The sequence below is a fragment of the Haliotis rubra genome, unplaced genomic scaffold (genome assembly GCF_003918875.1).
Source record: "Haliotis rubra isolate DU_JTF1 unplaced genomic scaffold, ASM391887v1 Scf19, whole genome shotgun sequence".
NCBI classification, from domain to species: Eukaryota; Metazoa; Mollusca; class Gastropoda; order Lepetellida; family Haliotidae; genus Haliotis; species Haliotis rubra.
The window spans coordinates 2,243,571-2,258,127 of record NW_025765891.1 but is presented as its reverse complement, the minus strand read 5'-3'; the positions used below and the strand labels follow the sequence as shown (position 1 = coordinate 2,258,127).

General features: G+C 39.0%; 1 protein-coding gene across 12 annotated transcripts in view; it reads right to left on the bottom strand.

Moving 5' to 3' along the window:
• Positions 1–14,557, bottom strand: part of LOC124274358 (Kv channel-interacting protein 4-like) — a 462,530-nt gene that overhangs the window by 26,327 nt on the left and 421,646 nt on the right. For all 12 annotated transcript variants that reach the window (XM_046709723.1, XM_046709725.1, XM_046709730.1 and 9 more), the window contains one exon: positions 14,363–14,487. In XM_046709723.1, the coding sequence (XP_046565679.1) occupies positions 14,363–14,487 (125 nt within the window). The remainder of the gene's footprint in view (positions 1–14,362; positions 14,488–14,557) is intronic.

Genomic DNA, 14,557 nt, shown 5'->3' with positions numbered 1-14,557 from the left:
ATTTTTCAATGCGTAATTGGAAATTTTCTATGCCTATTTTACCCGGATATGCAGCTTATCTGGGCCTCTGAATGCTTAAATGGCATCCAAAATTATTATATGACTGATTAAATAACAAGGTTATGATCTTGCCATCACCATGATGCTGGAAGATGAGCAAGCCTCAGCCAACTCTGTAACCATGTGGGGAAATCGAACCCGGGTGTTCGGCATGACAAGCTAACGCTTTAACCACTAGGCTATCCCAATGCCCCCGTGAGTGAGTGGGAGTTAACACAATATGATGTACATCATGCCAGCATGACCTGTGGAAGGGAAGACTGAGGCTAGAAGACTGTGTATGCAGATGTTCCTAAAGGTGGTTATGACCATAGACCAAAAGCATGGCACAACCAGCACCTGGTGTTGGTATATAGTCCGTCTCCTGGGTGATGGAAGCAGCCTCCATATGACTGCCTTCATATAGGTGATGCTGTAGATTTCATCCCCTTGTGGTCACTAAGAACCCAACATGATAACTGTATACACCTGAGGAAATAGTCTCAGATTCCAACCAGATTGGGTTTCATAAACTATAAACCTGGTATTGATTGGAGCAGGATTCTTTCTTTAAGTACTTCAGCAATGTGAGAGGGGATTGTTCCTTGACATTTAGACTAGAAAACACTGAATATGAAACTACTTGCTGCCAGAAAAAAATACTAGACTTCATATACGAAAAGTTATTTGGTTTGAGGAGTGCTTGAAGTTTATCATGCCAGGGGAGGAAAAGGAGGGACAGAATGATCTTTTATTATGCAGTTGATAATATTACAACCAGATTTATGGAGCCTGTAAATATTCACATCTTGACATAAAGAACTGCTAGTCTAGTCATAGGAATCCAAGGTGAAGGAGCCCACAAACACAGGACCAGCTATCAAACTTAATAACAGTCAGATCCTGGCACTGGTAAGGGACACAACTCTGAAAAGCAAATGAGTGAGTAAGTGAGTTTGGTTTAATGATGCTTTTAGCAATATTCCAGCAATATCATGGCGGAGGACACCAGAAATAGGCTTCACACATTGTACCAATGTGGGGAATCAAACCTGGGTCTTCGGTGTGACGAGTGAACACTTTTACCACTAGGCTATCTCACCACCCCTAAAAGCAAATGACATGGCTGTTCTTCTAATATTCACTACTGATTTCCATTATGTATAGCACATATAAAAGTTTCTAGGCATTGCCTTTGAAATATTTTTTAAATCTATTCCCTAAAATGCAAAATGATTCCAGAACATCAACAAATGATAAAATTCTGACAAGCACAAAATATCAAAGTCTGCTTTCCACTGGGAAAGTATAGGGTTTTGTGTATCTGAAATTTGCAATTCTGTCATTGTTTGAGACCAACTAACCATACATCATTGATACAGTCATTCTCTCCTGCTCTGAAATCTCACTTGCAAATAGGGCTGTGTCAGAGTGACAGCCATGTCTCAAGTAGACACATGGAATACAGCTGAAGAGGTTCCAGCAAGCCAGTACCAGAAGTTAGGGCTGTGACTGTGTGCAATGTATTATAGCCTTAAAACACTGGGACAAGCACCCTCTCCCTCCAAGCTCCATGCAAGACTTCTAGCTAACTTCTTAAACACACAGCAGGTTGAAACTCAGTGTATGGCCAATTCATCAGGGGGATGATCAGCAGTACAAGCTCCATTAATCAAAGTCAAAATGAACTCATCTCTTTCCGATTTTCATCCCAATAAAAAATATTACACAAATAATCAGATCATTTTCTTCATACACATGAAAATTGTCAAGATGGTGAAAGAATTCTCAGGTCATCTGGAGAGCAACGTTAAACCATCTTAACATCCATAATATGAAAATAATAGATTGCTTCATGACCTTAACATGATTATGGTAAACTAATCAAATTGGTGTAAATATGAATGCAAAAATAAGAACATCACTCGTTTTTTAAATCATTACAATATTGAAGGTGTGATAAACCATAAAGTCATAACCCATAGAACATCAGTTTGGAAGAAAAAGTCTAAGGAAATGTCTTGAAAATGTCTATAAACATGTTTAGGCATATCTTCAAACTGATAGTTTGGGCTGCACACACATACTACCTAGAAAGATAAACTCCTGATGGTATAAGCTTGAAAGGTGAAAACAACTGAAAGATATAAACTTTGAAATGACATGCAATTCCAATTATTATTCGAATGACTACCTGATCCTTTCCTGTCAATGTATACTATATATTCTGGCAATATCACGGCAGGCGACACTAGAAATGGGCTGCACCCATTGCACCCATGTGGGGTGAACTAAAGAATTGGCGCTCTTTAACTTTGTAACAGAATATATTACATACAGAACCTCTTTCCACTTGGTGTTCCTTAACATATTTCGAGTAGCATATATTAGAGAGTATTTCCAAATATATAATATTGTTGAAGTTCAATTTGATTTCAGCTAAAAATACATCAGTTTGACATTCCTTTACCACTTATAGAGAGCTACAGACTGAAGCCAATTTCCATTACAGGAAATGATAGTTCAGGATATAGTATAGGTTCCAGCTAGTTCGAGACATTGTCATTAGTGCCTGTGTCCATCTGAGACACTATATCTATGTAATTAGCCTAATCAGTAACTGATTGACTCATGTACATAATTTCAGTTAGTAGACCTAGTAGGATGTGATCAATTCAGAATCAAACTGGCTCGGTCTGATGTCCGACCTGATGGACCGTCTTGAAGGAATGAAACATATTGGTAACATGGGTTTTTTTCAATTCATCACGCAAGTTTTGTTTTGATAGTGCATTTCCTGGTAAGAGGGAAGAGAATATAAATAATTATATGTTTTGAATAAACTAGAAATGAGGGATCATTGCAATAGAAATGACCAACTGTTCCAGGGATTGGTTGTAATGTATTGATGTGGAATTCATCACACATACGTTATACGCTGTTTCACCTCCGTGCTACAAATGCTGAACAAGGACAATTCTATGTCATTTAATAATTCATATCAAACACTACAAATTAAATAGAACATTAATATATACTAGTAATTAAGATATAATCGATGTATCTACCACACTGGAACAAGTATTGATTGATGGCTATAGTATAGTGAAGGTGAATATCGAAACACCAACTGCTACAGACTATTTGATGGCCTTGACCTATCCCAGCATGCAAGTTTGTAAAGATGGTTCCTGATTTCATACGGTCAATAGTGAACTGTGTAATCTTAGGACTATGCTGCCAGCCATCTTTACAGAATAATTGAGTCTTGTGACCAACCCTGAAATTAGACATAGATCCATGTCTCCATCGTCACACAGTGTCAGTGTACATGGAGCTGATGCTTCATCTCAACATCGGAGCATTGTAAACCCATCTTGTAGTCAAATTAGTTTCACATTGATTTACCTTCCAAGGAGTCCACATACAAAAACATGGACTATCTAAAAACAGGACATAGAAGAGATTGTCCATCATATTGTGTTCCAGCATTGCATGCATGGTTTCTGACAAAATATTTTCATACTAGTAAGTGAGTTAAAATCTAATATTAACGGTTCGCCAAATAAATTGCTACTAATATAATAAATAGGAGTGTAGAGACATTGGGTCATTTTATCAATTATTTTTATTAGTAATATTTTTCCATGCTCATACAAATGATCTCAAATAAATAATGATAGTTACAAAGAATACAATCAAAACAATAACTCACATTGTTAAATAAACTTGTTGATCAAGAGAAATTAATCATTTTCAGCAGGATGGTCTTCAGTGTTGCCCACAATTTACATTTTCCAACAAAGAGATTCTATTGTAACAGTAGACTGTATTTAATGACAGTTGAAACTAACCATCTGCAGGTATAGGTTGTGGCGTCTCCAGGTTGATAACCTTCTTAAACTATCCACTATTTCAAGACCTCTTTGTCTACATTCTGTTGTTTGAGCAGAAGCAACACAAAAGTAAAGTCCTTTGTGAAAATGGGACTCATACAAATTTCATGGCATCTTTGCTGAACCACAACTAATGGATGGAGAATCAGCACTTGGCAACCAGATGCCATGTCCATAGCAACCACGACTGGCACTGAGACACTGGTGGACCCTAGGGAGGGGCAACATACAAGTAAGTACATATCACTGGGAAACGTGGAATAAAACAATGTATAAGGTGGCTAGATGGTAGCTATAGGTTCATACTAGTGGGTGAGTGAGTGTGTTTGGTTTTATTCCACTTTTATTCCAGCAATATCATGGCAGGAAACACCTGAAATAGGCATCAGACATTGTAGCCATGTGGGAAATTGAACCAAGGTCTTTGGTGAGATGAGCAAATGTTTTGAAACAAAAAGACCTGTTTCCTTCTCATAATAGCTATTCCCTTCTATTTTAGACCACTGGAAATAAAAACATTTTGTCCTCACTTTCTCCTTTTAAATGCTTACAGGATCCCAAGAGCTGTAAAAGAATCAACATTCCCCACCCTTATGTTCACTTAATCTGTAACCCTAGAGCACAGGTATGGTCTAGAAACATCAATAGACTGAACCAGCATTCAAAGCCACAATCGCAGGTATCTGGAGCATTCAAGGGAGACAACTCTGCACACCAAAGTTTGGCACATGACGTCTGGGCCACATGTGTGACCGACACAGATGAATGAAAGAAGGAAAGAACAGTGCAAGAATCAAGTTTCCAATGATAGCCTTGCTGGCTTACAAAATATACCCCAGTTTAAATGTCAGACAAACAAGATATGTCCCACGTCAGGGCATAACGCTAAAAGGAAGAAGACAAAGAGTAGCAGCTATCAAAGATGAGACAATTACGATGTTGATCAAGCAATCAAAATCTTTCAGAAAATGTATGAAACCTGTTTCATTGTTTCATTTGTATGACAGACAAGACGGAAAATGTTGATACACATCTCACTCTTGGACAATATGACAGAATATCTGTCTGCGACAATAGCATTCTGCCTTTGGACAAAATCTATTAAAACATTTCAGCTCTGTACACTGAAGCAAATAGAAAACATCAAGGACCGACAGCAAAATAATTGTTGAATGTTGTTGTAGAAATGGTCGCACAGGTCCCCACACAACGGAAACACTAGTATGGATCTATTTTGTTGGTGGAAATAAAGCAGTGTCTGATGTAGTTACAGTGTGTACCAACATGGAATACAGTGTTTGTCTGTCCGTGGCATAATCTGCCATAACAACACAGCCCTGAATGGCATCAAGGGCACCTGGTGCATTACGAGCAATGGGCCATAATGGTTAAATGGCATTGTCAGCACAAGCACAATCCTGATTCCATGGAGAAGTAAACAGTCAGTTTGCTATTCAAACATTGTCTCTTTATCCAGGGTAAATCCACCTTGAAATTGGATCTGCTTGGATAGAAGGAAGCTTCAGTGATCCTCTCCTCAGAATAGACATGAACCGAGTCCGCCATAATAGAGGAGAAAATGTCAAATGCTTAGTGAATTACAAAATGCTATACCCATTTCCATCATTTATTAAACAAACATACACATAATGATAAATAAATAAAAGACATTAAATTCACAGAATTTATTTTTTTTAAATGTAATTTTGTTGAAAAATATCTGTTACAGATAGTGTCACCAGTCATGTAGGTCATTTGAATAATTGATTTGAATAACTGAATGTTGATCTTTGTAACATTACAATGATTGGGCATTTGTAAGAGTGAGTGAGTGAGTGGTGAATGATGTTACCAAGTGGGCATGAACATTGAGTGAACATGAGTGAGAAAATCAGTGATGACACCAGGTGTTTGTGAGTGAGTGATTGAACACTCAGTGAGCTGTATGGCAGTGAGTGTAGTGAGTAAGTGAGTGAGTGAGTGAGGTGAGGTGAGGTGAAATTGGGTTTAACGTCGTGTAGCGAGATAGCTGTGAACATCGTATGAATGGACAATTGAAAATCAGTGATGACACCAGGTGTTTTAGTGCTAGTTGGGATACTTGGTTGTTGATTAACACTCAGCTATATTCTGACTCAGAAGCCGATGGTCAGTGGTACCCATAAATAATCCAGTCAGGACAACAAGTAATAAGGTAACGCTTTTGGTATGGCGATGAGTGAGTGAGTGAGTGTGAGTTCCGTAGTGAGTGAGTGAGTGAGTGAGTGAGCATCAGGTTTTACACTGCTGTTTCCATGGTACCCGCAATACTGTAGCAGGAAACCCACAATTCATCCATGTGAGGAATCAATGTGATGAGTGAACGCTGTAACCATTGGGCCACCTCGCCACTCCTGCCTACTGATCGAACCTCCTTGAAGGTCAAGGTGACAACACAGATGATTAAAGAAACATTCAAAAACATTTCAAATCAAATAGTTCTCTATTCTGATTTCCATTTTGAATATACCCAGAATGTAAAAGCCTACTAATTCTCTTTTAGACATCCATGTAATCATACAATATTTTTTTTTTCATAGGTCTTGGATCTTGGAACATAAACTGGAGTATAATGGTGACGCTGAAGAATGTGGCGCTGCTAATGTTCTCTATATTGATCCTGATGCTCCCCTGCCTCTAACCCTGAGGAATGGCACTGGACAGGATATGAATGAACCACCATTCCTGTAGGATTATCAGAAGGAAATAGTCTACACTGACCTGGCAAATTACCAACAATGAATAACACTCTCCTTCGATTCACTCATGCTTTGATGGATCTGTTTTACAAGGCGATGCACAAGATGCAGGATTTCCAGTTTTTGTTGCACAAGATGCATTTGCTCAAAACGACGCTGCACAACTCATTTGCTGAAGACAGCACTGGGCATGACGTTGATGAACCAGACAATAGCTCTTAAGATGGTGTAGTGAGTGAGTGAGTATGGTTTTACGCCACTTTAAGCAATATTCCAGCAATATCACGGCGGGGGACACCAGAAATGGGCTTCACACATTTTACCCAGAAACGAACCCGGGTCTTTGGCATGACAAGCAAACGCTTTAACCACTAGGCTACCACAAGTATCATCATATTTAAGAAATACAGTTCGCTCTACCACCATGTATGGGTAATAAAGAACACTTTCGCCCTCAGCTATTATGTTAAAGCACTCTTTCTAAGATGCCAAATTTAATACTTTCTAAGGATAATTATGATTAATTTAAGGCAGAAAACAAACGAGGTGTCGGTGACCTAAATTATGAATCCTCGCACAGGGCTAACTGGCGCACTGTTCTATTGATGTGTCTGCCCCCTATGTTAAGACAAACATTACCAAAAAAAAAAAGAGAAACGGTTTGATGACGGTTTATGTTCGGATTAAATATCTTCTCTAAATTATTTTAATTACATCTGTGATTAACGTAAACCATATGGGACAATATGAATGTCGTATTTCTACTACCAACGTAAGTTTAAATCAGTACATCCAGATGAAGCTGAGTAGTCAAGCGACATTCCACGATTGCATTGTGGAAATGTAAACATTGCGAAAAACGTTACCGTGTCGCTGAAAACTTGTGAATCGAATTGAGACATTTTAACCATCAGAAAACTTAAACGTAATAAATCCACCAGTGACGTTAGCTGCGTGAAGCAACTGCAAACCAAGAAACGAGATGCAATGGAGTAGTTTACTGTAGGAAGCTGTATGAGGCGATGACAACTGACATGCATCGTGATGTAATGCAAAATTGTTTCGATTACATGGGGGCAGACTAGAATGGCGCAGTGACGCCAGTACATTGTGACGTAATGCAAAAAGTGCACATTATCGTCTGATAAAGTAAAGTTCTCTAGCTTCTAAATTCAAACTCAATGAAGTTATCATAAGGAAAGTGAGATTTTAGGACTTTTACTAACAATATACAACCATTTATCAATGAATGCCAATAAACAAATTTTCTTCTAAGAACATGCTTGTGTTTCCCAGGTTCGTGAATGTATATACACCAGCTGGGATATAACAGTTATAATCTGCTGCCACTACCACCATCTGTTGGGTGCCTGTCTTACAGCCCACACAATGTGTTTCAGGAACTGGTGCAGAGAACCCAGGAATGTATCTCATCATATTGCCTTCATTCAAACATCAAAATGCCAAATAATTTACAGAGAGTGAGCAGACAAATAATTAATTTATGATCATATAGTGACATTGTTATTGCTGTTTATATTTACACACAGTGAAGGTGAAACTGGTATGAAATGTTTTCAACAATGTATCACAGCACCCAGGAATGGCCGTCACCTCCTCCTACTTGTCTTCGGAGCCAGACTCCCAGATGGCGCTGTCAATCTGGACAAACAGTTATCGCTGGTGTAAGTCTCAAATGTGCACAGTGAACAACTGGCTTATGAATAAGTCATCTTTGCATGACACTCCATCTTCACATCAAAAAGTCAATCCTAATTCATTATCGACCACAATGTAGAAATTAATATCGAAGGCTGGACGGACCAGCAGAATGGCCATCAATCAGTCGAAACACTAATGCTGTAGTTGTGGTTTTTCAAATTTTCTAACAGCCAGACACACCCTAACAACATTGTTTCCACTTTTTGCATGTTCAAAGTGATTGGTGTTCAAAGTAATCTGAACTATTTGTCAAACTAAATGGAATCTGTCTCTTCATAATAACCAAATCCCAATTTATCCTGGCATCAAATCGTGATGTACTGTCATTGGCTGGTGGCTGAGGTTTATGTACAGATCCGCTGTCAAACTAAGGCTGACGTATTTGTAGCAACAAATTGCTCCAAGATTTCAGATACCTCAACCATCTTGCCAGTGATCAGCCTACTTTCACACCAGAAGCAACCTTAACACAAGAAGTCTACCCGATGTTTGAAGATGGCATGTGGTACCCAAAATGTCCTGTCTTCAAGAACCTTTTGTTCAAGAGCAAGAATTAAAAGAAAGTACCATCATGACTATTCTGACTTTATGTCAGCTTTGTACTCAGTTACCAAAATGAATGCCTTTGGTTCCAATTTGAACAACCACTGCTCGACACTGGGCTTCTTGATACGAACTCCCTTGCAGTGTCTGCCTGACCTTAACTCCATGCAGTGAGGTAGCCAGATATAATTCAGTTATGGGATAGCTTTGATCATAAAGGTCTGATCTGTGTCTGGCCCCAAAACAATGAAGGAGTCTTTGTGTAATAGTCAGAATATGTCTCGAAACACAGAGTGAATCAAATTCTGAGGAGGTAACTGAAGTTGCTGAGGTAGTTGAAGTTGATGATGTTGCCGAGATAACTGAGATTGTAGTGGTTGATGACGTATCTCAGCACTGAGAGTGATGACGTTGCCAAGGTAGCTGAGGTTCTGGGGACTGATCTCCAACAAAACTAGCTATAATCACACATGTGAGTGAATGAACCAGTTGCACATATTGCTAACTTTTCATGTCTTCTTGTACATATTAGTAAATGGGCCAGATTAGACAAATGCAAACCCAAACCCTTTAGGAAATGGCACACAATCATACGGGTCCTTTACTGTCAAAAACTCAGTTGTCCAGTAAGTCATATTAGCAGTAACTCAGTCCTCTAGTAAGTCATATTAGCAGTAACTCAGTCCTCTAGTAAGTCATATTAGCAGGAACTCAGTCCTCTAGTAAGTCATATTAGCAGTAACTCAGTCCTCTAGTAAGTCATATTAGCAGTAACTCAGTCCTCTAGTAAGTCATATTAGCAGGAACTCAGTCCTCTAGTAAGTCATATTAGCAGTAACTCAGTCCTCTAGTAAGTCATATTAGCAGTAACTCAGTCCTCTAGTAAGTCATATTAGCAGTAACTCAGTCCTCTAGTTAGTCATATTAGCAGGAACTCAGTCCTCTAGTTCATATTAGCAGTAACCATATTAGCAGTCTCAGTCCTCTAAAGTCATATTAGCAGTAACTCAGTCCCTCTAGTCAGTCCTCTAGTCATATTAGCAGTAACTCAGTCCTCTAGTAAGTCATATTAGTCATAGTTAGCTCAGTCCTCTAGTTAGTCATATTAGCAGTAACTCAGTCCAGTCCTCTAGTAAGTCATATTAGCAGTAACTCAGTCCTCTAGTTAGTCATATTAGCAGGTCCTCTAACTCAGTCCCTCTAGTAAGTCATATTAGCAGTAACTCAGTCCTCTAGTAAGTCATATTAGCAGTAACTCAGTCCTCTAGTTCATATTAGTCATCCCTCTAGTTAGTATACAGGAACTCAGTCCTCTAGTAACATCAGTCCAGTCCTCTAGTTAGTCATATTAGCAGTAACTCAGTCCTCTAGTAAGTCATATTAGCAGGAACTCAACTCAGTCCTCTCTAGTAAGTCATATTAGCAGTAACTCAGTCCTCTAGTTAGTCATATTAGCAGTAACTCAGTCCTCTAGTAAGTCATATTAGCAGTAACTCAGTCCTCTAGTAAGTCATATTAGCAGTAACTCAGTCCTCTAGTAAGTCATATTAGCAGTCTGGTTGATGGCCATACAAGACAAAGGTATTCCTTGTTCAGAAAATATATAATGCTGATTACTAACTTCAATCTTTCCCTGTCTATTACCTATCAAACTGGTCATGTCAACCTTTATGTGTGGAACTGAAGACATCTGCCATTCAGAGAATACTGGTATACCTCCAACAATGGCTCTACAGCATGTGAAATTATTGTATATAGAGTACCCTTCAGGTTTGTGGATCATGTACATGAGACATTTATCAGGACGCATTGGTAACTTGGAATTCTCACTACCTTTTCCATTAAAGAATGATTTATTATTCCACTTTTAACTGGTATTTTGAGACCAGATTCATCATGCACATAACATGTTTTATATATAATATGGTCACAAGGTCAAATGTTGAATAGTGTATTTGCATCAGTAATTGCTAAGAAAAATATTTCAATTTCATTTACACAATTATCATTATTTTACCATACATGTTTGTGTTCATATCAATACAATGACCGTGGGTGGTTTATAAACCAATGCATTACTCCGTGGCAATAGAGCAATGTAGAAGAGAGCAGAACACGAAACAGAAAAATTCTGTCGATATGGAAAGATGTTATTCAATACTCTTATTATTTCATCCATGGAAGTCCCAGTCAATCTATGGAAGCCATCAATCAAGTAAACACACAACCATTATATCTGTCACGCCATAATATCCGTGACCATTCTAACCTCATGCCCTTCCATGTTTTACCCTAAACACTCGGAAACAGATCATCCAACAACTGCTTCTTATCAGACATCCTGTCCAAAGCAAACTAAAGTAAAGGTCTTCCAAACAGTCCCCGTATCCCTTACACTGAGGCATGATGAAACAACAATATTGTGCAACACAGTACCCTCAGTTTGTCTTGGAGACAGCATTATATCTGGGGAAGATCAGCTGCGATCAATATCTTCATAATAGACAGTGTGGAATCACATCTGCAGATATTGACTGGCAGAATGTTGCAACATGGTGGTCATTATGACCAGTTTCTGTCAGATCAATAGCCACAGACACTGCCATTTCCGACACGAAAACCTGCAAATATGTCAGATCTAGAAAGATCTGGACTAATAAAGTGTGTCCCTTTTGACGTCATTGAAGCATAGGACTTGATGGTCATGACGTTATTCTCCTTGTGAACTGCTGTACATAGCTTCATTCACTGTGTACATCAATGCGTGACTGAGAAATGATGTTGTTTGATGCCTCTTGACTTACTGTCATTAATATTATATGCGCTTAGTCATCTTTTTTATGTTACTTTCAAACTTGTACAATATCTGGTTGGCCAGAACTCAATGACTGATCTGTATTAAGGTAATACACTCTTAAAGTCAACTGGATTACACCTTAATGGTGATTATAGTGTAGGCAACAGAGACACAGGTCACAGGTAAATCTGACCAATCCATGCTCTCAGGGTAGAAGGCCACAAAGGCCACAACTGACTCGGACAACATCCTGTACAGGTGGGACACACAGTTCACAGCTAAATCTGACAACAATGTCAGCATCAATCCATGCTCTCTGGGTAGAAGGACACAAAGGCCATCAATCCATGATGTCAGGGTAGGACACACAAGTTGTAACTGAGAGTCAGTCTACCTACAGGATCTCCTGTCCGATTTCAGATATTGACAGAACTGTCCCAAAATGTTTGGAAATTTCAGAATTATCTTACCATGACAAAATGTTCAGAAAACAAAGACTTCATTCTGGAAGTTGACAGAAACCATTATATGATTATGGCACCAAAATTCTTTGAGTTTCTAGCCATTTCAAGACAATGCACATCACACAACGTAGGCATTATAACCAAGGAGATTTACATGGCTAAGCTTAGAATATGAACTGGGTATAGGTCATGGTTAAGCATGTAATATGAACTGGGTATAGGTCATGGCAAAGCATGTAATATGAACTGGGTATAGGTCATGGCAAAGCATGGAATATGAACTGGGTATAGGTCATGGCAAAGCATGGAATATGAACTGGGTATAGGTCATGGCAAAGCATGGAATATGAGCTGGGTGTATTTCATGGCTGAGCATGTAATATGATCCATGTGAAGTTCAAGGCTCAGCTTGAATCTTGGCTGGACCATATTGTCTCAGTAACACTGATATACGTTCATTTGCTAATGGATTCTTTCACACCAAACACAACACATGCTGTGCAACAGCTTGTATTGTAATACTGCATGAAATAGTGCTTTTGTGTTTTTTAAATCTTTAACCAAATGAAATACATTGTTACTGCAACATGATACTATTGTTGTTATCTACCAACCTGTCTGAGCCCTGCTCCATCAATAGAATGTTAGTGCATGCAGTTCACAGTAAATATGCATGTTTGTACAATAAAGATGCTGACAAACTTGTAACTGAGTGAGTGGGTTTACTTAAAGTCACATTGAACTTTAGCAGTCAGATTCCAGTGTGTCAGGAAATCCATGATGAGGGAGGAAAAAAGTCAAAATTCATGCAGATTCTAAACAAGGATCATAGGATCCTGGAGCATCTAAGGGAAGCAACTCTGTGGATGACTTGTCATGCCTCTGTAAATGCTATATTTCTATCAATCATCACTGTACTAATGAGCACTTTTTCATCAGCAGATCTAAGCAGTAACAAGAGGTTATAAACCTGAAGCCATTTGTTAACAAACCTTTGATAGCTCGGTTTTCATTTTCTAGCTCCATCATGTTCACGTCTGATTAATGGTGACCAGAGCAGTTTCTACATAATAGGTGGTGTATTCTCCAGACTGATGCAGAAAATGGATAACAACAGTGGAACACTATTACCAAGCTACAATCTTCAAAGGTTTGACAGATAAGAGGGGATGAGAGCACGGATGAAACATGTGTACTTCTCCAGCAAGAACATGGAGAAAGATGCGACCAACTGGTCTACCCACTGGATGAACTACAACAAGTATTTATCTCAAACCTAAGACCTAATTGTCACAAGCATGATCAGAGACCAAGATTCATGATCTGGGTAGCTCTGGCTGGGACATATGGCTAGTGAGCACTGTAATAAACTTTCTGTTGAAACATCTTATAAGCATCTGTGACCATCATCCTCAAGGATAATTGTTGAATATATATAACCTTCCTTAATCAGAACATCTTTTTTCCTAAAGTGAGTGAGTGAATGTTGTTTGATGCTGACATTATGAAATCATACAAGTCTGAGCCAACAGACCTGAGGAAGTGATGTCACTGAAGTATAAAGAAAACTAATCTGCTGGGGAACATATCAGGGTAGGGGATTAAATAAAGTGAGGTGAGGTGAGGTGAAATTAGGTTTAACGTCGTGCTTGAGAATATTTCGCTCATATGACGATGTGCATGCGTGTGTATGTGTATGTGCGGCTGCTTGTACTAGCCCAGACTTAAGCTGGTTTTATAGTGCTAGCCCACTGAGATACCACGCCGCAGTGAAGCATGCATACCTCACTCAGACACATTATACTGACTCCGAGCCGACCAACAGTCCTTGTTGTACCCATTAATGCCGAGCCAGGCAGGGACCAACAAGTACCATATTTTAACGTCTTTTGGTATGACGCGGTCGGGGGTCGAACGATTAAATAAAGAATCTTTGTGAAACCCTTATTTATGAGGAAATATGAGCAAGATGTACAAGCATCCTAATATTGTTTAGTGCCCCATTTCTACCAGGATTTTGGACCATTTTTATCAACTGTGACACACGTCTTCAAAGAGGACTTTGTATTCTTTTTTTCATAAGGAACTCAAACTTTGGTGCAATACCCCCTCCAAGGGTTTAGAATGTTTTCACAAGGAAATCAAAGAGTGGGGTTGTCCTACCTGCTTGAATCCCCTGTACATTATCTGTAGTTCCTTGCGTGTGAACTTGGTGTTGCGGCAGAGGACGTCAATCCCCTCTGGCTTGTAACGCACCACCTGCATTTCCAGGTCATCAATGTCATGATCTGTAAACAAGTAGAGCTCGTTAACACCTGGACAACCACTGCACATCAAACAAAGAGAATCACAAGGAAA